The 25,846-nt window shown below is 48.9% G+C and overlaps 1 protein-coding gene, 1 long non-coding RNA gene and 1 other non-coding gene across 4 annotated transcripts in view; 1 reads left to right on the forward strand and 2 right to left on the reverse strand.

The window, feature by feature from the left end:
• Positions 1-231: 231 nt before the first annotated feature.
• The window catches only part of Aldh18a1 (aldehyde dehydrogenase 18 family, member A1), a 32,302-nt gene continuing 6,687 nt past the window's right edge, over positions 232-25,846 (reverse strand). Inside the window, exons 3-18 of one of the 2 annotated variants that reach the window (NM_001395675.1) lie at positions 23,906-24,120; positions 22,651-22,800; positions 22,463-22,567; positions 19,008-19,160; positions 18,521-18,611; positions 15,670-15,794; positions 14,485-14,629; positions 13,786-13,859; positions 12,225-12,318; positions 10,385-10,605; positions 8,307-8,444; positions 6,484-6,679; positions 6,256-6,377; positions 3,572-3,758; positions 2,492-2,587; positions 232-1,324 (exon numbers count right to left, since the gene is read on the reverse strand). In NM_001395675.1, the coding sequence (NP_001382604.1) occupies positions 1,143-1,324; positions 2,492-2,587; positions 3,572-3,758; positions 6,256-6,377; positions 6,484-6,679; positions 8,307-8,444; positions 10,385-10,605; positions 12,225-12,318; positions 13,786-13,859; positions 14,485-14,629; positions 15,670-15,794; positions 18,521-18,611; positions 19,008-19,160; positions 22,463-22,567; positions 22,651-22,800; positions 23,906-24,120 (2,294 nt within the window). In that variant the 3' untranslated portion in view covers positions 232-1,142. Of the gene's footprint in view, positions 1,325-2,491; positions 2,588-3,571; positions 3,759-6,255; positions 6,378-6,483; positions 6,680-8,306; positions 8,445-10,384; positions 10,606-12,224; positions 12,319-13,785; positions 13,860-14,484; positions 14,630-15,669; positions 15,795-18,520; positions 18,612-19,001; positions 19,161-22,462; positions 22,568-22,650; positions 22,801-23,905; positions 24,121-25,846 lie in introns of both variants that reach the window. The other variant, NM_001108524.2, reaches the window with a different exon arrangement.
• LOC134484024 (uncharacterized) lies at positions 2,236-2,630 on the forward strand. Its single transcript, XR_010061344.1, has 2 exons — positions 2,236-2,369; positions 2,594-2,630. It is a non-coding gene; the product is annotated as an uncharacterized LOC134484024 (long non-coding RNA).
• Mir6317-1 (microRNA mir-6317-1) lies at positions 23,501-23,627 on the reverse strand. Its single transcript, NR_106687.1, has one exon. It is a non-coding gene; the product is annotated as a microRNA mir-6317-1 (primary transcript).

The raw sequence follows: 25,846 nt of genomic DNA on the forward strand, positions 1-25,846 counted from the left end.
CAGCCCCAGGCATCAGATCATCATATAACCAGCCAAAATTCTTGGTGCCCACTGTCCTGCTTTCTTTTCCTCTCAAGGCCAGAGGGACTTCCACTGAAGTGCTCCCTCCTTCCCCCTCCGCTCCCTGCTCAAGCCAACTTCCAGGAACAGCATGCTGAGAGCAGGGCAAGAAGGGTCACCAGAGAGGGAGAGGGGAGACAACGGTAAGGACAAATAAGGGAGAAAACTTTGTGCATGTGGACTTTTGTAAGAACTTTATTTCTCAAAAAATGGGGAAAGAATCTAAAGTATTAAAATAATCTCTAGTCTTTGTCCAGGAGGTCAAGAATAGGATGACAAAATAATTCACGTAAAAAGGTCAAGCAATAATTGCCCATCTTCCTCCCACTTGTAGGGACATCCTGAAATTCATCCCTCCAGCGTGATGCTCAGATTCCAATTACCTTGAAGGTACCCTGTGTCCCCAGGCCAGGGACAGACTGTAGATGTAGAAGATGTACACCCATAACTTCACAGCCACAAAGGTCATCTCCCCGTGGATGTAGGTCGGTCTGTTTTAGTCTCCATTTCCAATGAAAATGTTAAAGGTTTTAAGGAGTTACCCTTCCTTAAGAATTCCCAGTCTCCCCTTCTGAGGATGAGCAGACATAAAAGAGATGGAATTCCATGTCGAGAGGCTGAGGACCAGCAAGGCTGGCCCAGTCAAACGCCCAGAGACTCCCTCACTGAGGTGTCACGGCAGACAGGACTTCCCATTGTCTCTGATGTTAGATGCGTCCCTTAGTCTCTACCTGTGGTGTGAACAGACTGGGAAAAGCCAAGCCTCCGCCTCTGACAATGATTCTCTTCCTGAGACTGGACTGCAGAGCCAGGGAGACGTGTGACGGTGGATCATTTGCCTAGCATGTGCCAGGCCCCAGATTCAGCCCCAGTAACAGAGACAGACACACACAAGGAGGCCGGAATGGAGTGTGAACATTAGCTAAGGTTGGACAGGCTGAGTTGAGCCAGAAGCATAGGTGAACTGTCCAGAAGGCGGACCCTTCCAAGAAGTGGGGGATGAGATCAGGTTCTCTCTGGAGATCCTCGAGTGGCCTACATGTGCCAGACTGCACGGAACAGTCCTGACTGACTGGCTCCTCTCAGCTGAAATGCCTCTGGGGAACAGGGAGGTTCTCGTGAAGATACTTTAGCCTTCCGTGCTCTGAGAAGTCTGAGACCACGTGGTCTTGCCCTCGAAGCAACCACTTAGTAGTTAGCAATCCCTCGAGTCCTACTGGTCCCCGGGCATGGATTCGTGATGTACTGATTCCTACTTCAGCTCCTATTCAAAACAAAACAAAACAAAACAAAACAAAACAAAACAAAACAAAACAAAACAAAACAAAACAAAACAGTCATGGAGGAAGCTGTGGCCTTTCCCACTCTCTGCTCCGTGTTCACCCATGAGCCTGCAATGGATGTCTTCTCTGCTAATTCTGACCCATCGTCCCCAGACCAGTCCCTCATCCACGTGGAGGTGTTCTCTGTCACTACGGATCATAATGCCCCTTCCCAGACTGCAATGCTGTCCAGTACAGTATGTCACCTCTCTTCCTGTCCTCCATCCAAGTGTGTTCTGACGGTTTTAGAAGACCCATCTTCATCAGCTTAAACATCTCAATTGTGTACCCCATTTTAACATCTGGGCATGTCTTGAAGCTTTTAACAACATCTAGTATAAGGTTCAACTCCCTAAATACAATACAGTACAATACAAACAAAAACCACATATATACGCTCTTCAAATATATTCACAAACTGTGCCACAATATCTTACTGGATGCCTGTGTAACGGTCCCCTGGAAAAGCAGACAGTTCAGACAATTCTATAGGGAGCTGGAAGGTTTGTAAGTAATGAAAGGACCAAGTGTCACATTTGTTTGTGCTTGTGCTAGTGGTGAACCCAGAGCCTGTGCATTCTAAGCACATGCTTCCAAATGACACACACACACACACACACACACACACACACACACACACACACACACACCCTTCCTTCCTGGTTCCTGATGTTGGTGCTTAGGCTCTGTGTAACCACCAATGTCAACACCTTCCCTCCTACATTCTAGTTCTTATCTCTGAGGCAACCTGTCGGTGTCACTCAAAGCAGTAAGTCTGCGATGGCTTGCTCTCTGGGAACCATAGCAGCTTGTGAACCCAGATAAGCTGTGCTGGCCTGCTTGTAATGGGGACACCCAGGCTTGTGTAAGCTAGATCTGACACTGGCTGTGTGACTCTGGACAAGTCTTGTTTCTTGGTTTCCCCATCTACGGAGAAGGGATCAGGAGCAGCCGCCATCTTCACAGGCAGGAGGTCTGCCAACACAGGTGACACGGGGCTGTCCCGTATCTATCATGTGACTGGAGGGAGGTGTCATTGCTTCACCACAGTCCCTAGAGCCACTACAGTGAGAGAGACAGAGGGGACTCCTTTTCCCTGTCTTTCTTACCCAGTCCAAATCGGTAGCCATCAGAGAAGCGGGTACTGGCGTTCCAGAACACGCAGGCACTGTCCACATGCTGGAGGAAGAACTCGGCTGTTTTCTCTACAGGGGAAAGAGAAACCAACTGAGGGCGACACACGGGGAACACACCCACTTTTGGTCACTCACTGGTGACAGATCTGGCTGCACGTATTTTCCTCACACGTTAAAGGTTGAGGGGAGCTCTGAAGGGGAAGGCAGCAAACCGGATTCCATGGCCCGGCTGGTAAGAGACAATCGGTTGGAATCAGATCTGTTGGCAGTTATGTCTTCATGCTGGGACAGCCTGTCTAGGTCTGACCTCCAAGTCCACACCGATTAGCTCTGTGGCCCTGAGCTCTGGGCCTGAGGGAGAAGGGAAGGATGTCACCTGCTCGGAGTGTGAAGGAGGAAGCCAGTTGGCTGCTGGGAATCCTCGCCCCAAGGCCTCATGGTAAGCGGTCAGTTACTGATTGATGCTGCTTGGTGCTATGGTAATAGCTTCAGTAAATTGGCTGTGAATCCCCAGGGGCCATATGGCTTCCTTCCCCTGCGGGCCTCAGTGCTATCTGGGTGTTAAATGAAGCAGTGTGCAGAGTCTGTTCTGCTCTTAACCTCCAGGTGAGGGTTTACTTCAGCTGTAAATTATTTATTTTTATTTTATTTTATTTTATTATTTTTTGTTTTGGACCCAAAATCTTGCTATGTAATTCAGGCAGGCTTTCAACTTGTGGCAATCCTCCTGCCTTAGCTTCCTGAGTTCTGAGATTACAGTTGTTTAGCCACAATGTGTGCCTTTGAACTACATGGTGGGGCAGCCTCACAGGTAAAGATATGCCTGAGAAAGAGGGGAAGCCAATCATCTCTGCCCTGCCATCGGGGGCCACTGGGATGGACCCACAGATAGATCAGAGAGCACTCAGCAAAGCCACCAGCTGTCTCCAACGCCAGGACTGTCACTGGTCAGTCTGGAGTGGGCTTTCCTGCAGGACCAGAGGTCTGAGAGCACCGACTGTGGGTCGGAGCAAAGAAACCGGGCACCACGTGCCTGAAGCACTGCCAACTGACCGTTCTCGGTGACGATGACATCTGTGTGGGAGCTGCCGTACTTATGGATGTGATCAATGGCTTCCTGGACGCTGTCCACCACTTCGATGCACACTTCCAGGTCCCCGTACTCTGTCCGGAGTGACTTCACTTCTGAGGGGCTGAAGGTCAGGTAGGAGGCAAACTTGGGGCCTGCGTGAATTTTTACCTGTCAGAGGGGAAATCCGATAAAAAACAGGAGAGATGAGACAGTGGCGGCAGGACCCAGCAGCTGGGCCTGAAGGACCAGCCTGTGTGAACCGGAGCTGGGTCACGCAGCGAGGCCCTGGCGAAGGCCAGGGTTGTGGGCTTGGAGGATGGTTTAGCCCTCCCCACACCAGGATGCTCTGCTTAGGGATACAGGTCAGGGCTTGCTGGCCACTTTTCCAGCAACAGGCCCTTGAGCAAGCTGGGGCAGGACTGAAAGGAAGAGCCTTCAAATGCTGAATGTATGGGACTTCTGGCTTTTTATTAAAGGAACATTGGCCATAAACTCTCGTTCTCTATGAAGTGGGACCTGTGCTGATTTCATGAGAAGGCACTATAGATGTCTCTTTACTCACTACACCCCAGGGAGGCCCTGGCTTGGTGCTCAGGGCTAAGTACTTCCAACTAGTGACCTGAACGATTTTGGCCTGCCACACCAGCTCCATGCCCTCAAAACTGACCCTGTTCCCAGTCAGAGCAATGTAAGGATCCTGGGCTGGCCCCTGAGGGACTTGATCACAGTCCAATACCACACAGGCCTTGTTCTCTGAGACTGCCCGGACCTTCGGGTCTTGGTTCCAGCTATGACAAGCTCTGTCTTGCCTGGTGGCTTGAGGCCCCGATGTGATTTTGTTAGGCACTCCACTTTCTCCAGAATTGGGAAACCCAATCTGTGATCAGACCACCCTGAGGATTTTAGTGAGGATTTACGCACGAGGGTGCTGCCTGCAGTGTGTACACTGCCTCATCTTGGTTTGAAGCCTGTCAAGGCAATCCTCATTTTGACACTGAGGATGCCCAGGGTTTACCCACATTAGGATGAGGGGGCTCAGTTCCAGCCGAGGACACCTTTCCTCCTGTGCAGTGGTAGGTGACTGTGATTCTTGGCATCTACAGGTAGCCAACAGTCAAACGGGCCACTAGTTTACCGACCTGAACATGGACATTTGTGTTATGACCCCCTTTTACTCTGTGGGGTGCACTTTCACCTTCAAAACAATGACTTCAGGTGCTGGGTAGCTCTGTTAACCTGACTGGGGATTAATGAAGCACACCTCTGTATGTATCAATGATCAGGTCAAATAAAGGTGTTTCCCAAGAGATGCTTAGAACCTGAGGGCTCTGGCTTAATGAATGGACCAATCCCTTGGTAGGATGTCTTATGGGGAGGGGGTGAAAGGTAGAAGATGAGCCTTCTTTAGGAAGGAGACCACTGGAGAGATGTTCTGGAAAACACTATTTCCCCTTTCTCTGCTTTCCAGCTACTATGAGGTGAGCTGCTCTCCCACCATGATGGAATGAACCCTCCCAAATGGTAAACTGAGGTAAGGAGTTAGGGACAGCACCAGGCTATGGCCTTTGTTGGTTCTCGGGTTCCCGAGCTGCAGTCTTGAGGAGACGCTGGGCTCCACTATGGGGTCACATTTCCACTGGCAGCCTCTACTCTGCATTTCAGACCAGACTGATAACGCGTTTCTGTGCTTGGACACACAGATTCTAGGACTTTTCTTTCCTTCTGAGGATCTGTATGGTCCTCCCTGTAGTCATGTTTCTTTCGAGTACAGTCTTTTAAGTTGCTTTTCTTGGGCGTTTGGCTTGGCTGTAATGCCACAGAAACCTACTGATAAGCACCTTTCCCTTCTGGCAAAAGGATGCCACATCAGGGTCACAGAAAATGAAGCCAGCAGGCTCACACCTGCTATCAAAGCTGGAAATGCAGCCATGTACGACCTTTAATAGATTGTCTATTACCGTCTAGCAATTTGCAACTGTGAATTTAGCACAGCGTAAACCTGCCTGTACTTCAAACTTACTGAGTGTTTGTGTACAACCTCAATAGCAGGTTATGAACAAAACCCAAAAGAAAGCTATTCAAACTGCTTGTCCTGAATGTCACTCAGTAAGTGCATTTACATTGGCAACAGAAGACAGTCTGGAGGAAAGGCGTGGATGCATATAAATTTTACTCTTGAAAAACACTTCTGAGGCTAGAGGAATGGCTGTGCAGTTAAAAGCACTGGCTGCTCTTCCAGAGGACCCCAGTTCAATTGCCAGCACCCACATAGCAGCTCCTAACTATAACTCCAGTTCCAGAGGCACATGTGGTCCACAGACATGCATGCATAACACTCATATACATAAAATACAGTCGTAAAAACACTGTGCCCCAATCCACCCAAAACTCCTCAAAACAAAAACAAGCACTCTGCACAGTTATTTTTTTTTTAAGTTACGTAAATGGGAATGCCTAGATGGAGATAAAACTTTATTACCCAAATAAAACAGTGCTGTAAAGATCCCATTCTGTGTGGTGCTATGTGGTCTGCTACCTTTGAACCCTCGCAGTGGGGTGTGTGTGTGTGTGTGTGTGTGTGTGTGTGTGTGTGTGTGTGTGTGTGCGCGCCCTACATTGCGTGGAAGCTGCTCCTGGTCTGATCTTTCCCGTGGGTCTACCATACCTGTTCCACTCTGAGCATGTCAATGATCTGGTCAAATAAGGGTGTTCTCAGCAGATCTCGGTGGATGAGCAAAGTCTCCAGGGCGTTACAGGCAGCTGGGTACTCACATTTGGAGTCTCTGACTGAGGAGAAGAAGGAGGAAGAGTGGGTCCCGTGTACACGCTCCACAGGCACAGAGGACTCTCCAGGAATCCCCCACGACTCCCCAGGAGCCCCGGGTCAGCTCACCAAGTCGGGTGACCTTGTCCACACTGGCTTCAGAATCCACGTACATGTGGCAGATCCCTTCGCTGTGGCCCATCACTGGGATCCCCTTGGCAGCTTTCTGGATGTCTCTGACCAGCTGGGAGGAGCCTCGAGGGATGATCAGGTCAATTATTTTGTCCAGGCGGCAGAGATCCTCCACTTCTTCTCTGGTGTTTACCTGAAGAGGGAGAGAACCGAGAGGAAGATGGCATCTTCTGGTCAAACCGCAGAGACAGGGCTGAAGGTCTCGCTTGGTGCCATGCTCTGCATTTCTGACAGAGACGTGGTCGGGCCCTGGAGAGCTCAGTCACAGGAGGGAGGGCAGTGGGACGGTTAACCACACGGGGCGGAGGAGCTGAGTGCTGTGTGGGTGGAGGATGGGCAGGCCCAGATGATGCCACGCTACAGGATCACTAACGAGGCCGCTGGAGGGCAAGCTGAGTCTTGTTAGGAGGGGGTACCATTTCCCCAAGATGTCCGCTGCCAATCTCCATCCTGAGATGCAGACTAGACCAATCACAAGGGCCTGTGGTGGGTCATGGAAATAGCAGACATTTTCTTTTTAATCAGTGTCTTCCAACTGTTACGTCACTGTTACGTCACAACAGCTCTATAAAGGTACACAGCTGCTTTATTCATGAAGCCAACACCCAGGACCAGCCTAAATTCCCGTCGCAGCGGTGCGTGGGTATAAATGAACTACTACTCGGTAATGAAAAAGGAGAAAAGAACTGCGGGATGCAAAAACACAGATGTAATAGCACCGAGATAAAATAAACAAAAGTCAAAGACTGTGAAAGTACATCCTGGATGGCTCTGGGTGACTCTGTCTGAGTTCAGGAACAGACAAAAGTAACCGAATGTGGTGCAAGTCAAAGAGGGAGGGAAGGGCAGGAAGGGCCTTGTGGCATGCTGGGGATATGTGGTTAGCGGCCATGCATAGACACAGTTACAGAGCTGTCTGCCTGCAAACTGCATGTGCCACTGTAAATACAGTATACACTGCCAGGGAGGGAGGGAGGGAGGGAGGGAGGGAGGGAGGGAGGGAGGGAGGGAGCACAGGAGGGAGAGAGGGAGGGGACCCATCCAGGCAGGCTGTTCTAGAGCTGGGCTGAATTCCTAAGCCTGGGATCCTCCCACCAGGCTCTCCCTGAGCAGGTAATAAGGCAGTTTCTTCCACAGGAAAGGAAAGGTCTAGAACTGGCAGGAATCAAATCCAAACCCTACCATAGACTGGTGAGGTTTTTGTGTCCCAGAGTCTGCTTTCACCCAGTCCAGAGCAAGGGCCTGAGAAGGAACAGCATTTCCTCGCAGGGTTATACTGAATTAACGAAGAGAACGAAAGCTCCTCACGTGACCTGCACTTGCTGGCACAGAGCTCATCTGGTGGCTCAGGTCAGGTCAGTGACCACAGTAACAGGGGCAGTAGCATGCTCTCATTCTCCTGTACCACACGGGGGCTGATGACAAACTTTCCTGAAGTGGCTTAGGTCAAATCAAAAACTCTACCAAAGACTTCCTTACCCCCCGAGTCAGATTACCCTAAATAACTGAACCCTATAGTGGGTCTGCCACTCCTGTAACCTAATCAATGAGGATCTGGGGGCCAGTGTTATGGCTCAGTAAGTAAAGGTGCTTGCCACACAAGCCTGAAGACCTGAGTTCGATTCACAGAACTTGCTGCCTCTCTAATCAAGTTGCTTGTAAAAGCTTCATGGCTTCACCAACCTAATATTTGCTACAAATTTCCACAGACCTCACCTGGCCCTCCCTGGATGGGACCAGGCCCGTTCCCAGCCACCTACCAGCTGTATGGCCTCCTTGACTCCATGGATGGAGAGGGCCTCCTGGGTCAGGAGGTGAAGAATGCGGTTGCTGTGCATAGCCTCCTTCCCGCCTTTGAGCAACAAGCCGTTGCCACTCGCAATGGCCAAGGCTGCCACCTGCGGACCAGAGGGAAGACAAGGCGGTCGGCTTGACGACGATGTTTGCATTGCTGTGTGTCCATCTCACCTTCACCAGCATCCAAGTCAATGAAAAACTCACTGTATCCCATTTTATAACAAAGCCCAGAAAGGGTGGTGACTCTCCAGGTTGCACAGCTTACAAATGCACGGCCCGAAAACACTCCGAGATGCTTGACTCTGGGGGCCGAACTATATGGTTTCCATAGAAGCCAGCAGCAATGCTGGCTAAATTCATGGTCAGGGTGCCACGGTACTCCCTCCCCACTCTGGCCACTGTGGGGGGCAGGATGCCTCTACAGTAACGTATCTCAGCGGTTTGAGGAGGGCGGCTATGGCTGCAGTTGACTGTGGTCCTAAAGCTGACCCCAGGGCTTTACATGCCAGATCCTAAGAATCTGGAGACCACAAGCTCGGGCCAGCCCTGGACAGTGACAGTGGCCTGCTGAGGGAGCACACACTGCTCGGGGTGGGAGGACGGTGAGCTATCCCAGCAGAGAAACGGGCTCAGTCATCCTAAGCCAGAACTTGATTTTCTGAACACTTTCCAGTTAAATGAAAATCACCCTAGTTGTAGGGGGAAAGCTACTAAAAGCCTGGCCATTTTAATGTCCTTCACCTGGCCATTTTAATGTCCTTCTTAATGCTTTTTATTGGCTTGAGTTGCTCTCGAGCCCCTTATGATGGTAATGAGAACTTTCTCTAGCCGGATGCAGACACTTCATGTTCTGCACACAATTTTTACGATTTGCGTGTAGTCTTCCAGGGCTACACTTCAGGTGAGGAGCCTCAGTCACAGGGGAAAGCCTATTCCTCGTGAGGAACCAGGTGGCTAGGACACTTCATGAACAGAGCCACACGGAATTGGGACCCATTTCTGTTAGCACAAATGAGTTTTGCAGCCACCGCCGGGCTCTTTTACAAGGCCAGCTTGTGGCCAGAGTGGGAGTGAGCCTGGCTGGGGACAGGGAACCATGGGAAGGGAGTCCTGTGAGGAACAAGCTGGTGGGAGGTCGAGTCAGGGAGTGCCTGCCACAGGGCTCTGCAGGCTTCACAGTCCATGATGCCTTACACATAGCGGGGCTAGCTAGCTTTCCATTTTAAAAGAGAATTTCCCTGTGAGGCCTCGGAGCCTGTACAAATAGAGTAGATCTTATCCCACTCACGGCTTGGTGGGAGATTATCGACTATTGATTTCTCAGGGAGTTTAGGGCAGAAGCGAGGCCAGCTCTCTACTGTCACCTCATGTGACAAGGCGTGGCTGCTTTGACATGTGCTAGCCACACTCTTTGAAGAGGGCTGCATTCTATGTCCCCTTAAGTACACAGAGGGCTTTCTCTACGTGGTGTTCCTACAGGAAGTACTCGGTGGTGCTGATAATGGAGTCCCTTTGTGTGGTTAGTCAGGTGTGAGGTGAATGGCTGCAGTCTCAGAACAAAGAGCTCCATGAGCCAGGAGAGCTGGGAGTTTCTTCTCCCCCTCCCTGCAGGGGGCTGATCTGGGCTCGGGTGTGACAGGAAATATTAACTTTATAATGCCCGGTTGTGTCTCTGCCCTGGGAGGGCTGGAAGAGCATAACTCAGCTTAATAATAAACTGGCAACGTCACGGAATGTGTTTGTGCTGAAGTTAAGATCTCTCTCTTATATATGCACATGCTCGCTCATACATACATACATACATACATCCGTATATACATACATCCGTATTACATACATACATACGTACGTACGTACACCCATACATCCATACAGCTATACATCCATCTACCCGTACACCCATACATCCATACGTACGTATGTACATACATACATACATACATACATACATACATACATACATCTTTGGTGCCTTATCTATACTCCTGGTAATAAATGCTTCCCCCAACCCATTCCCAGGCAGGGTCATGGTCCCACATACCTGGGGTAGACAGTCAGGACGAGACTCAAAGATCACCAGTAAAACACCTATTGGGACAGTCACTTGTTCTAACTCCAGGTTTTTGGCAATCCGAGTCCGGCGCAGGACACGGCCTACGCTCTCCTGAGAGGAGGCTGCGATCTGCCGCAGCCCGATGGCCAGGCTGTTCAGTTTAGACGTGGAGAGGCTGAGACGCTTCAGCAGGGGGCCTGCAAGTCTTCCTAGAACAGCAGTGGGACATGAGAAAGTGGCCGATGTGGGCAGGCCTTGGCCCCCAACTTTACTGAAATAGGGATAGACACAGAACTCAGAGTGTGGGTGACGCCCCGACACTCAGGTTTACCGGGCTCTTCCTCGGGTTGGAGAGAGACCGCTTGACAACTGTACCTCATGTCCCCAAATTATCACTTTCAACATGTGACATTTGAAAAAACATTTCAGCATTTCAAAACAGGGAGGCCTGGGATTCTAACAATTTAAACAAGAGACTGTGATGCGGTTGTTACACATGATCTACCACAGGTACTAAGCCAGGCTATCTGGAATATGGCATGTTAAAAAAAGAAAAGGTCAACCCAGAAACATCAAGTCTATTCATCAAACATAACTGAGGCATTGTGTGCACTTGATGGCATCAAGAACAATGACAATTTATCTAACTTTCTGCTGTCGTTGTCGCTATTATTAAGCTGCACACAAAATGAAGAGAAAGAAGGTGCCTGGGTCTCAATGACTGTAGCTGGTCATTTGTGATAAGACCTTAGCCATATCGCCTGCTCTTCCATGAGTGTCACACAGATCTGTCTGGACAGCGCTTGATGCCTGCCATAAAGATAGCAAGCACACTGGTTTAATGGCCCAAGAGATGTCTCATCGTTCACCACAGGCAGCAGCACGAGCCATTTCTGTGGCTCTTCTGTATGGACAGTTCATGAGAACTGGAGTCCTGGGTCCACCGTTGGCCACATGACTTTGGGTGAATGACAGCTTTGCTGAGTGAGACTAATAGACAGGAGCTCCCTTGGACACGATTAGGCTGTGCGGTTTAAAAGGGATCCTGCTGGGAAAGCCCTTAGCGCAGCGCCCGCTAATACCACGGTCTCGGCTGTAATTAGCTGAGCATCTGCAACAGTGAGGCTCTCGGTTTCCTTTTCTAGTTCTAAAATTGCCATGGAGGCCAGAGCTCATGTGACCCCTGAGACCAAGATAAGCTCCTCAGAGGGTTGGGTGAAAATAACTGGAAATGGAGCAGAGGTAAGTACCATGAATAGTTAGAAAGGAACTCTGGTCGCACGAGCCACCGACCCTTAATAAAAATGATACACAATAAATAATGTAATTTCATCTAACAATCTTGCCTTTAGATAGATATGAGAATTACCAGTAGTCAGGCAGCAGTGGCTCACACCTTTAATCCCAGCACTCGGAAGGCAGAGGCAGAGGCAGAGGCAGGCAAATCTCTGAATTTGGGACTAGCCTGGGCTAGTGCACATGCATATGCACACACATGCACATGTGGAGGCCAGGACAGAACTGAAGCTTACTTTTTTGCCTTATTTATTTATTTATTTATTTATTATTTATTTATTATTTATTTATTTATTTACTTATTTATTAATAGGACTTAATTCCTTTCTTAAAAAAGGATTGGCTTTAGTTCCAGCACTTCGGAGGCACAGGCAGGTGGATCTCTGAGTTCAAGGCCAGCCTGTTCTACAAAGCTAGTTCCAGGATAGCCAAGGCTACACAAGGAGACCCTGTCTTGGAAACCAAAAGAAAAAGATGAGGGGGGGGGGAGGAAGAAGAGGAAGAGGAGGAGAAAGACAGGATAAATCCTTACCCTCTGCTTCCTCCAAGTCTTTTTTGTTGGCTAACAGGATCTCTTCCCGCTGGTCCGTCAGCAGGTCAGCCAGATGATTGATAATTTCAGCTCTCTGCAAGAAAATCAAAAGCAAAGCATTAAAACAACAGTATATACAAGAACACGCACGCTTCTTCCTCTACCCTCTGAGTGCCAGGCTCTCCCTTTCTTTCACACATTCCTGGTGTTGCCCACCTCCGTCCATGCTTCCGACCTGCCCTCATTTCTTCTTTTCCTTCTCCTTTCCCACTCTGACTGTAGCCATTAGGCACCCATGGTTCAGCACCGAGGAGAAGAGAGAATCTGACCATGAGAGAATTAGGAATGACACACAACTTTACAGAGTTTGTATCAATAGATTGCTTATTTCCCGGGTAAGCCCCCTCCCCTCTCTTCCTTCCTTCCTCCCTTCCTTCCTTCCTCCCTCCCTTCCTCCCTCCCTCCCTCCTTCCTTCCTTCCTTCCTTCCCTCCCTCCCTCCTTCCTTCCTTTCTGAGACAGGGTTTCTCTGTATAGACCTGTCTGTCCTGGAGCTTGCTCTGTAGACCAGGCCAACTCACAGAGATCCACCTGAACTCTGCCTCCTGAGTGTTGGGGTTAAAAGCGTGCACCACCAACGCACGACATCCCTGGTAAGTTTTAATAACCGGCTTTTCTTTAAAGTTTTTTCGAGGTTTGTTCTTATTTTACTTTATGTGAGAGTTCTGCCTGCACATATGTCTGTGTACCACAATGTTCAGTGTCTGTGGAAGCCAGAGAAGGGCAGGATACTAGATCACCCTGGAACTGGAGTTACAGATAACTGTAAGCTATTATGTGGGTACTGGGAGTCTAACTCAGGTCCTCTGGAAGAGCAATCAGTGCTCCTAACTGCTGAGCCATCACTCAGGCCCTTTGGCTTCTCCTTTTGACCAATTATTTGGTGTGATTAAAAGGAGAACATCCCAGTCCCATATACCCAAGGGAACTGATCCTCGCCATCTACTGGGAAATGTGGCAGAGGAGGTGATGTCACTGAAGCACAGCAGAGTGGTCCGAGAGGAGCCAGACCCCTCCTTGGCTTTAGTTGTTTCTCTCTTGTAGCCTTTCTCTTCTCCCTTCTCAGACTGAAGTGCTCCACAGAAGAAACCTCTAACACTGCAGCCGGAGCGGCACACCCTGAGAAAGTCAGCCCCAGGTTTCACCCGGCCTCACCGGCTCCAGCTTAACCGAGCTGCTGCTTAGCCTAATTCACTATGGACAGGAGGAGAACCGCAGGGCGGGCTCTGAAGCTTCCCTTTGTCAGATGTTGCAGGCGATTCAGTGGGAAAGAACGGGTAATTTTCCCGTGTGTACATGTGTCAGACCAGCAGCTTCCCTGATCTTGTCTCTGATCAAGACATAGTGATAGACTGTCTTCAGACAAGGGGAGCATACGACTGATTCAGATAATTCTGCTAACAGTGGGAATAAACGGGGCTGGCAGATGGGACTGTGATACCGAAGTGTACGGCATGTTTTGCTCTGAAAAACCCCACCACGCTGTCAGTGGATGTCCTCACCTGTTCAGGCTCTAAGGTGGCCAGCATTCTCCCTCCAGACCGAGCCATCTCCCCCTGCTGCTCCACCGTAGGGCCTGCAAGAGCATGTGCGAGCATCAGATCAGACTTGCACTTGGCCAGCACACGCTTCGGCGAATGCAGAAAGGAATGCGGGTTTCGTGGTACGCTTGGTTGACCCCACAGAGACCGCCAAGGCCAACAGAATGGTAACGCCCCTCTCCCAACCAATAATAACCTAAACCACAAACATGCCGCAGTAACTGGGAGATAAACCCAGAGACTTCCCATGTCTGAAGCAGACAAGAGTCTCTGGGCCTTCCAGGGTTCAATTTCATTTTTCCAAGCATGATTCTCATGGGCTTGCGTCTGTGAGTGCAGATAACGGGGCACGTCTTTGTGTGCACTTCAGAGCTCATGCTGTGTCTCACGCTGTATCTCTCCATACCTAGTGCTCATTAGCTCTTAGCATCCAGTGCAGGCCTAGTAAGTGTTTCCTTATTTTGGAGCGTCAGAGTTAGACTAGGTAGGCAGGGTAGATGGACTCGCACAAAACCCAGTTCTGTAAACAGTCTTTACAACATCACACTGATTTCACCACCTGGATTTGCAAGGTGAGAGAGCTCAGGCTTAAGTCCCATCTAGGCTGGGATGGCACTGGCTATTACCCACAGGCCCTGGGACTTGAGGGGAACTACTCACCAGCAGGCTTTACTTCTGAAAAGAAGGTGCCAACTTTCTTTCCCTCCACGATGTCTGTGATGACGTGCCCAGACACCTTGGGGTGGGTTCCGTTGGCAATGACGACAGAAGTGCCACCTTGCAAAGCCCAGAGGGCGGCTTTCACCTATGGGGTCAGGTTAGATCCAGGATGAGATTCACAACTAGAAACACGAATTCTGAACCTGCACTATTGACAGGAGATACAAGCCGATATGTAGTAAGCTAGAAAGACAGAGGAACGTGTTTAAAGCTCAGGACCTCGGAAGCCATATGCGGCCCACCATCACTTTCCGGCCACAGCATGAACTGTCTGAAGGGGAACCGGCAAGTCCTGCTCTCTCTGAGACCCTCTAGTACTGGACTCAGAATGTGCACATTTTGATTAGTTATGCCTGGACGTTTTGATTTGTCATGCCTGAACAACTGTAACCGGATAGCTAGAGGAGTGACCAGAACAGGGTTATATGAACAAGGTTCTGTTCTTCTTTTCTACCATTGCTGACCTGATGTTCTTCTGCGTTAAGGGTACATAGCCTCTGAGAACAAAATAGTGGGAGGGAACAGAGTTTTGAAAGCTTCTAGAAACATCTGAGTTGGTAACAGATTAAGTGTGAACATTACACAGGCCCTGCCCTCTACAAGTTACAACACAAGGACAGTTACTTTTCATTGTCACTTGACTGGATTTGTATTCATCATGGAAACACACTTCTGAACTTCCAGAAAGCTTTAAATGGAGAAGGAGGATCCTTCATGTGAGCTAGGGTTGCAGACTAAGTAAGGAGGAGGAAGTGAGCCGGGCACAGTACGTCTTTTACTTCCTGACTGTGGTGCAATGTGACCGACCAGATGTCATGTCAACGGCTGCCATGACGTCCTTGCCTCGAAGAACTGTGTCCTCAAACTGTGAGCCACAACAGCTTTGGTCATAGCAGCAAAATACCAATGAACACATGCACGAAAAGTACTGCCTATGTGTTAAAAAAATACATCTAAAGAGATGATTCAATATAGGTATGTATACAACAGTCAAACACATTTAGATATGGGCACATTTAAGTGTGTGTGTGTGGTACCTAAACCATAACTTCCCAGGCAAGTTGACAGTAAAGATGATAAAATGCCATTGGATTCGATGACTGGAATAGTTCAGTATCTGCTTACCTTGGCTTCCATGCCCCCTAGGCCCACTCTAGACTTGGTTCCAAATGTCACAGACTGCTGATCTCCCGGGTAGAATATATCAATGAGTTTTGCATCATCTGAGCCTGGGGGGCTGTCAAAGAGGCCTAAAAAGTGAATCAGAGTCAGTAACACTGCCCTGACCCACACAGGCCTCCCCAGACACTTCCTACTATACAAACAAACAAACAAACACCCCCCCCCCAAAACGATGAATGCACTGTACCAACACCTGTCTCACCAGGAAAGAGGAAAAGGGATCAGAGGAGCTGACCCACAAAAGCAGTAACGCCAGCACCTTCTGTGCTCTTTTAACCAGCCTTAAACAAACATCTCCCGAGCTCTGAGCAAGGTCACATCCTTGGCCCAGTGCCTACAGCACTAGCAAGAGTCCTTCCCTCTGCCCTCTTGGCTTATCATGCTGCACCCCAACAATATAACCAAAAGAGAGACAAGTGCAGAAGGACACCGGAGCGCACACACCACTTGCACAGGGTGAGGAGCGGCGCGGGTACTCATTAACTCTCGCCGTGCCCGTGCAATCACACAGACTGATACCCGGTTTACGAGCGAGTGTCTTGGAGGTTGGGCTGAGTCAGCAGGAGCGCTATGACCGTCAGCTTTCAGGCTGGCTTCATCTCCACGAAGCACACAGTCTGTGTGCAGATGAGCAGGGTACTACCTCGGCGAGGTGAAATGTTGTACATATACAACGTGAGGTTTAAAGACATCCTCAGTTTCTCTTTGAAAGATAAGAGGCCCAGTAAGGGGAACGTCGAAGGGGAGGACAGGTCTGAGAAAGTGGTGTCGAGTCAGGACCAGGGGGAGACACGCATTAAGGAGACTCTGCCCATGGCTGAGAACTGGCCATGGGACATTTCGGGTTGTAATGCTGCTTTGTTGCATGTATTTATACATACATGAGTGTATAGATATAATACACACATGTACATGGCATGTGAAGGCAGAGGACAAACTCAAGCTGTCATCTCTCAGTTAACATCCACCTTTATTTACTTTTTAAAGACAGAGTCCCACTGGCCTGGAACTTACCGAGTAGGCTAGGCTGATTAGCACCAAGCTCTGTTCATATCTCCTCAGCTCACAGATTGCAAGCCCGCCCCACTAGGCTTTTCTTTTCTATTTTTAATGTTTGTTCTGTGGGTCGAACTCAAGTACTCATGATTGCAAAGCAAGTGCTTTGCCCACTGAGCCACCTCCCCAGCCATTTTTGGTTTTAAATCACTGCTTTCCCTACATGGAATGCCCACCTCATTCCAGATCTCTGGGACAGTCCTGGTCCGTGTAAAACCTCTCTGGGGACTGAGGGAGTCAGGGTGCGATGCTAACGCATGAGCAGTAAGTGCCCGACCTAGAAGGCTCAGCCAGTGCCCCACACATCTAGGGTTCCTGGATGGATTCCTCCCAGAAGGTGACAGGCAGGTAACAGGCATGGAGTGAACTAAGGGCTTTTCAGTTTTAGGTAACTGTGGGAAAGGCTGTCCCTCTGGGAGACATTTTCCAGAGGCCCTCCCGGCACTCTGTAATTCTGTCTACTCCTCTTTCCTCAGTCTTCCAAGCCCACCATCAGGATCTTTAACGTGTGGTACTGTTCTAAGATTTCACGCTTGATGACAAAGGCACTTATCGCTAAGCCTGAGTTTGATCCCCAGGATTCACACGATGGGATGGAGATCAATCCTCACGAGCTGTCCGTCCTCTGAACTTAGCACACACCCCGTCCCCACATAAACAAATGTAATAAGATTTTTAAAGGAAAGGAATAAACACTTCTCATTAAGACAGTCACAACACAGAAAAACACACAGTTAACAAGTTGGTATCGTCGAGGGTCAGACAAATTAGAACCCTCACCCTCTGTGGGTGGCAACACCAAATAGCACAGCGGCCCTGGGGAAACATGGTGGTTTTAAATACCAGGTTGCCACATGAATCAACACGTCTTCTCTCCTCCCCACTCTTTCTCACTTCTCTCTCTTAACTGTAGGCTTGGGGATTGGCTCTAGGGTGCTGCTCTTGCTAAGTAAACATTCTCTCATGAAACCCAACAATCACATTCTTAGGAGGAAAAAACCAAACCAAACCAAACCAAACCAAAAAACAAACAAACAAAAAAAAAAACCTCACTCATACAAAAGTAGGCTCCCAGAAGCACTGTTATTAATAGCACAGATGCCCACTAACTGATGACTGAATAAATAAAATGTTTTATGTCCAGAATGCAGTATTATTTGGCAATGAAAAGAAACAGCACTGGTGCATACTCTAACGTAGGTGAAGCCGGAACACATTATACTGAGTGAAGTCAGTTACAGACGACCGCAGAGTTCACGATTCCATTCACGTAAAACCTCAAATGAGGAAACCCACAGAGACAGAAAGTAGACTGGGCTTGTGTACGGCTGGGGACTGGGATCCAGGTAGGCAGAAGCTACTAACACGTGTGAGGTTTCTTGTCGTGAGGAACGTAACTTATAGTTGTCTGTGGAGATGGTTGTACAAGTGTATGAATGCTCTGAAGATCACTGAACTGAAAACTTTAAATAGGTGAATTACATGGTGGGTGAATATTTCCTCGAAGCTGTTTAGAAAACAAAGAAACAAAAAGAAACAAACAAACAAACAAAAACCCACAGAAGTACCTAAAACCATCATTTGGGCATTCAAACTGCCGTTTTCCAGAAACGCCCACCCGATTCACACAAACTCTTCAGCTCCCATGGCTCGGGAACTGTCTAGAGTGGGAAAACGATCGGAAGAAAACCCCGAGTGCTCACACGTGCGGACAAAAGCAAAAGGCATCGCCGTGTACCTTCCACATCTGAGAGGACAATCAGGAGGTCAGTTTTCATCTCCACGGCCAGACGGGCAGCTAGGCTATCGTTGTCCTTAACGCTAATCACCTACAATGCACGGAGAGGAGTGAGTGAGTTAGCTACGAGGTCCAAAAAGAATCCCAGCAGCACCCAGCTAGGCTCTGGCAGGCAAACACCAACAATACAAGTCATGCAGACGAGAGCTCAGGCCCCGCCGCTTGCACAACACAAAGGCTTCCTTTCCGACGTGCACGCTGAGCTCTCCAAGCCGTGCTCACAGCATCATCTAAGTCACAGGAGCGCCTCACCCGCGGAACAAAACTTCCTCATTTCAGAGGTGCCTCTGCGGCCGAGGCTCTGTATGGGTCTCTCAGCTTCTCTTGCTCATGCCACACATCCAGGGTTAGTGCATGCATCGCGCAGCATGTGGTAGTTAGTGTCTCCAGCATGCTCAACTCTTAGGAATACTTTACCCACATTTACCCCCTGAAGATCACTGTTGGGCTCAGCTGGGGGGACAACGGCGTCGTTGGTGTTGACAATGGGGACGATGTTCATCCGAAGCAGCTCGTGTAGTGTGCCGTTGAGATTTCTGCGCTTCTGCTCGTCGTGGAAATCCAGGTTGGTCACCAAAATCTAAAGAGATTAAACAGAAGATGCAGCCGGGGAGAAAAGTGGTGAGCTTCCTAAGAATGGCACAACAAAAAGACACTGAGTACGGACAGGTGAGCCATGCTTTGGATTTCTAGAATGAAACTCTGGATACTGATCCAGTTCCTTGCTTTATTTCCCTTTTTAAAATTAAAACGTTTACGTTTTTGGCAGTGCTCAAACCTAGGGTCTGGGATATCTAGCCAGGTATGCTCCCAGTGAACTACAATGCTCACACGCTTAGCCAATTGTCTGAGAGACCCTTGAAAGAATTACAGTTGTCTGCAAGATTTACTTAATGAGGCTAAAATATCATCTGCATAGGAAACTGGGAAAGTGATGCATTTACTTTAGAGGGACATCAGGGGGATCCATGACCTGCCGTTACTTTAAGAACTGTCTTCGTACTCTAGCATCTGACTGAGGTGCTGGCCATAGCAGGCACTTATGTGTAGGTGAATAAGTGAGTGAGTGCTTTGCCTGTCTGCAGGAGTGTATTAGACAAACTGGAAGAGGGCTGGGCTGTCCCTCATTTTGCTCCGATGCAGAGCATGTAGGAGTTAAGAATACTATGTCTGGGGCTGGGGAGATGGCTCATTGGTTAAGAGCATTGACTGGTCTTCCTGAGGTCCTGAGTTCAAATCCCACAACCACATGGTGGCTCACAACCATCTGTAATGGGATCCGATGCCTTCTTCTGGTGTGTCTGAAGACAGCTATAGTGCATTTATAATAAGTAAATAAATAAGTATAATAAAAAAAGAATGCTATGTCTGAGTATGTGGGAATAGGGAGCTGGTCTCCAGGATGGTAGAAAGAAGGGTTGGACAGAACTCAGAAGAAAGAATCAGAATAAGGCACTCAAGGATGGGAAGCTGAGGTGGGAGCTGTCAATGGATCTGTTTTCATTCAAGTGTTAGGCTGAAGGTAACAGGAGACCAAAGTGAATGACAGCCAGAAACTGAAAGACAGCAAACTCTGAAGAAAACAGAATATGTTTTCTTGCAGTCCCTGATGTAGGGAAGATGGGAGGAAGCCGCTAAAGCAGGCAGCAGTTGAGGCTGCACCGGAGTCTGGTCAGGAGGCCTGGGAGCCCTGCGACAAAGAGGCAGAGTGGGAGTGCGACAGAAGGAAGGAATCTCTCACTCAGCATGTTTTCCTGAGTCCTTCTAAAACACAGACCTCCCGCCCCAACCCCAGCTACAACAGGAATGGAGAATGACCATGCCGATGGCGTGATGGAGTGTGGCTCACGCTTGTGAGGAAACGTGAATCCTTTCTAGAAAGCTTTGGTTCTGCAGGAACTAGGTGGGGTCAGAGCTGAAGTCGTTTCTTGCAAGCCTGTGTGAGGCTTGCAGAAATAAGCGTACAGATGCAGAAGGGGAGGGGAGGGGTGAGCAGGAGGTCTAAAGGTCCAGGGAACACCTGTCCCTACGACAGCTTCACAAACAAGGGCTGCCGTGGCTCTGGCTGGGAAGGTAGGGATGGGTCCCCCCAGGTGGGGAAGCTCGTGCTGGAGCAAAGGTAACTGGCTGGGAAGACAAGTCAGCCACATTTCTATGGAGGAAACACAAGCTGCTGTGCTTGGGTAAGTCTTTAACCCGGGGCCCACACAGGGAAGTCTCAAACTCACTGATAAGGGTCTTCTACTCAGGATTCCTGGAGAAAATAAGGAACCATGGGAGAAGGAGCAAAGAGCACATGTGATAAGCGCTGTGAGGGAGAGGGGCTGGAGTGGAAGAGGCCCAGGGTCTGGAGATTCTCAGGAACAGGATGGACAGAGCTTTTACCTCAGTGTCAACACAAACAGTGTCAGCGACTTCTAATGGAATGGTTGGTCGCTACCAACGAGGCAAAATGGAACCTGTCCAAAAGCATTAACACTGAGAAAAATAAATAAGTAAGACAGGACAAAAGTGCGGTGCCTGGATTGAAGCGTCCGTACCTGGCTCCTGGCACCAAAAAACTGACACTGCAGAGAACGGAGAGTGGGTGGTGACCGTGATGGATATGACAGGTCTACTGTATTCACACTAACTCGGTGGGTCTCAGTCTTCCTGATGCTGCCGCCCTTTAATACAGCTCCTCAGCTGTGGCGACCCCCAACCACAAAACTATTTTCCTTGCTACTTTGTAACTTCGCTACTGTTACAAATTGTGAGGTCCATGTGATCTGGAGATAGAGGTTAGGCAAGGGGTGGGGGGTCCTCGACCCACTGCACTAACTGAAAACCACATCTGAGATTACAGTCACAGGCCGCTGAGGGAAGAACTCCAGCTTTTTCTTTCAGCACACTTGAGAACACAGGAAGATGACAACCAGAAGAAGCAATAGGAGACGAAGACCCAAATCCTGAGCCATGCTGGGATTCTTAACACAAAAAATGTGCTTTTAATCCCAGCACTTGGGAGGCAGAGGCAGGCAGATCTCTGTGAGTTCGAGGTCAGCCAGGCTTACACAGAGAAACCCTGTCTCCAAAAACAAAACAAGACAAACATTTAGGTAAAAGGAAATGGTGTAGAAAGAAGGCAGCAGCATTCGGAGGTGAGCACTCAACAGTGAGTCCTGGAGGACTGGAACCTCGGGCAGCCTGTACACCACGGAGCCCCAGTGCTGGGCAGACCGTTTACGTACATCACCAGCACCCAATAAATCCTGGGTGGATGTGAGGCAAGCCACCCACTAGCATTCCTTTTTTCCTGTCAACACTTAGCATGTATTCCCTGTAATGGCAACCAGGGGCACAGAGAAGCGAGCTAGCGGAAGCCAAATGAAGCAACAGAACCGACGCCTAACTTGTTCAGCGTTCGCACTGATAGCAGTCTCTGGAGCAGCGATTCTCAACCTGTGGGTTGAGACACCCCACATGGGTCACTTATCAGATATCCTGAATATCTGATATTTATATTATGATTCACAGCAGTAACAGAATTACTGTTTCATGGTTGGGGGCCACCACACCATGAGAAACTATATTTAAGGGCTGCAATATTAGGGAGGTTGAAAAATCACTGTCCTAAGAGTTATTGCCATAGTAACTCTTGGGTTTGAGGTATATCATGTACCATAAGCCATCTTAAATACGTCTCATATATTTCCTCCTTGGACCTTTCCTAAAACCTTCTGAAGGAGGCACCGATGTCACTTTGATTTTTCAGATGAGGGAACCCAAGCAGAGACTTAAAGACTGCATGCTGACTGGCTGCGGAGTCTTGCTTGTAAGCTTCTTACACAACGAGAACCACCCTCACCGGTCCCACATCCCCAGGAAGACCCAGTCTCTCACCTGGGCAGCACAGATGCTGTACTGTGTAAACATGGCCTCGTACAAGGCCATCAGCCCACTCTGTCCAGCGGCTGCGCAGGCTCGGGCCTCTAAGACTGGAATTGCCTGCAATACACCAAATGGGTTAATGGTTGGGAAGGAGGGAAGACCTGAGGATTCTGAGACAGGGTTAGGAAGGCGGCACTCACCATCTCCTTCAGATGGTTCTGTCCTGAGTGCAGGGCTTGCCGCACGCTCTGAGACAGAAGGATCTCGTGGCGCAGGCGCTGCTTGCCGAAGGCGACCGCTCCACTGGTCACCAGCATCATCTCTCGGCCCTGATTCTGCAGCACCGAGACCTAGCATGGAAAAAGGAAAACACACGAATCATGCACAGTACACACAGAGAATTAAATAAAACAGATCCTTTGGAAAAAGATGTATTGGCCACTTGGATCTTTCCAAAAAAGGGATGCCTCTACACTTCCACCATGGTTTAACGTCAATCCCAGACTGCGTACACTGTCCCAGCAGCAACCACTAAAAACCATGGAATACGCATGTATGCGTCTGCAAAATCATTATCGCCCAAAACATTTGAATGGCATCCTTCATATCAAATAGCCAGCACTCACATTTACACCCAGTCTGGTTTGTTTGGCTTGCCCTCCCTTTCACGGTTCCCCAGCCCTCATTTTTCTGGCTGTGTCCACATAAGGTAATGGAGGCTTCTGTTGTTGGGGTGCGTGTGTCAAGGATTTTCTTCAGGTTGTAAGCATGATGCCTGGGTCTTTTCCCATCAATGAAGTTGGCAACAATTGTTGATTATCACTGAGATTCACTATTTTCATTAGGGTTTGCGATATGTTGATATTCTAACCCAGACCAAATCCCGGTGGTCAAACCCAGGGCTGAAGAGCTCTATCCCCAACCATCGATGGGTGCCTAAAAGTGATATTATAAACTTGTGCATTAAACACATTTCATTTCCCTGGAGCTGTTGCCTGACTCATGTTTGACATTTTTCAGTCTAGAGCCACTGAGCAGCACTTGATGTTGCCTTCTGAATCCACCTAGAATAACCCGATGTCTCCAGTGAGACTGTGAGTAAGGCCCCAACCTAATTGCTCGAGCCTTTCTCTCAGGTTCACTGCAGCAGAAGGCAAGCAGGAGACTAGAGGTCTTTCTTTCTTCCAGGTTCTCTCAGCCATTTCATCAGGTTTCTCCTCTGGTGAGAATCTTTCATCTCCTTTGAGGCTGAAGCCCTGCTCTAGACCAAGGTCTGGAACCCCAGCTGCTGTGATGATCCACTTGGCTCCCAGACTCCCCTGATGGTCCCATCCATCACCGTTCCCAAGCTGCCTCCTCCTTGGCCCATCTGCTCTCACACACGTTATTAACAGGTTTGGCACGAACTCAGAGACTCTGTTTTAGTTTAGCGGAATTTCCTGCCTTGGCAATTACCTGTTCGACAATAGACGCCAGGCGCCCCAGTGCCAGGCCACACTCATCTCCTCTGGTCACCACGGCACTGCCGAGTTTCACTACAATTCTCTTGGCGTGCTTCAGCTCGCTTCGGTGGGCAAAGGGCTTGCCATGAGCACGACTGAGGGGTACCGTGATAAAGGGGATGTTGCTCCAGGAACGAACATGTCTAATAGCTGAAGGCTGGACGCGATCTGTAAGTCCCAAAGTCACAGGCAACAAACAAACAAAAAATTAAAATACAAAACACAACAAAAAAAAACCCAGAGAGACACAATATAACTTTACAATGAAAAGAATCATACACAGCAGTAACCGGCTTGGCTACCTAAGACAGCTGAGCAATTATTGCACTGTATCTCTAGCTCTAAAACAGAACTCCTTTGTTGTTTTGCTTTTGAGTCAGGGTCTCACTATGTAGCCCAGGCTAGACTCAAACTCACACTCTTCCTGCCTCAGTCTCCCAATGCTAAGATTGTACCATCGTGCCCAGCACACACTAATCTTAGAAAGACCATCTTTTACAACGGAATGAAATAGTCCTTTCCTTCTTTGTTATATAGCTACTCTTTCAAGTAACTATGTTTCAGGCTGGGGAAGACACTCTGGTTTTCTTTACCATGGGCTTGCAGTGTAGCACCTGGCCCAGAGATGTTCACTGAGGCACCACTCTGGACACGGGAGCTGTAGCATCCTTTCTAGATCCACAGGTACACCGTCTCTTCCTCCAGTGACACCTCAGGGACTAAAATACTGGTGTCTTTTTCATTGGAGCTGCCTGCCTTCTCCAGGCTAATCAATATAGCCGCCCTACCTCAGTCTTTAGGGTATTATTCTAAATGACACGAGTACCTATGTCTTATATGAACGTTGTATACCTGATATTTCGCTTATGTCACCTGCCAGAGAGAAGGCTGGTGTAGGGACAGACTTATACCCTTGGGAGTCAGAGCCCTGAGCTCTGCCCAAGTATCAAGAGTCCCTTTGGCAGCTGTCAGGACCAGGCTTTCTGGCTATTTGTCTCTCCTATTTATTGCAGGGCCTTTCTCCTCTCAGGAGTATGGGTGTGACAGCCTGATAGGGTCCCTCAGGGGCACAGACGGAAATTAATATGTTAGTCCATGTGGTGAAATGGCAGAAACCAATCAGAACCCAGCATCTGGGCTAGCATGAAGGAGGCTTGTGATCCACACGGTCTCTATCAGCAGAGGAGGCTGGTCTGACTTAGAGCCAGGCAGTCAAGGTTCATTCTGCCGGCAGGCAACTCGGTCACAGCAGATTAGGGCTGATAAGGTTCAAACAGAGGTCACGACTATCAGCACGGTTTCAAGCAGATAAGAAATTAGTTCAGTAGGGGCATTCAAGGTAAGTCTCTAAGGATTGAGTGTTTAGGAGTTTCCTGTTGAACAAAAACATTTGATCTTCCCCACCCTGAATGATCCTTCCATTCTTTTTCTTGAGTTACAGTCTCATGTAGCCCAGGCTAGCCTCAAATTTACCAGGTCACCAGAGGTGGCTGTGAATTCCTTATCTTCCTGCTTCTACATCTTGAATATGAGTACGCCGCCATTCCTGGCTTCTTTTAAAATATATTTTATAGTTTATTTTACACTTTAAGGTTAGGATTGGACCTTAAATCCTGTCAGTAGTCATATGGTCCACACCTTGGTTACCAGCAAACAGAGCTATGGAAGGTAGTGGACTCTTCAGGAGTAAGGTCTAAGAGAAGAAGGTAAGGTTACTGTTGGTGTGCTTTTGAAGGGCCTACTATGACCCTTGTCCCTCTTCTGCTTTCTGGCTGCCACTAGGTAAGCAGTCTTTTCTAGCCTGCACCTCTCAGTGAGGCACTGCTTTACCATGGGCCAAAGGGAAAAAATTCCTCACCCTGCCTACCATGGCAGTGCCCTGCACCAAAGTGAC

This window comes from Rattus norvegicus, chromosome 1 (assembly GCF_036323735.1).
Source record: "Rattus norvegicus strain BN/NHsdMcwi chromosome 1, GRCr8, whole genome shotgun sequence".
Lineage (NCBI taxonomy): Eukaryota > Metazoa > Chordata > Mammalia > Rodentia > Muridae > Rattus > Rattus norvegicus.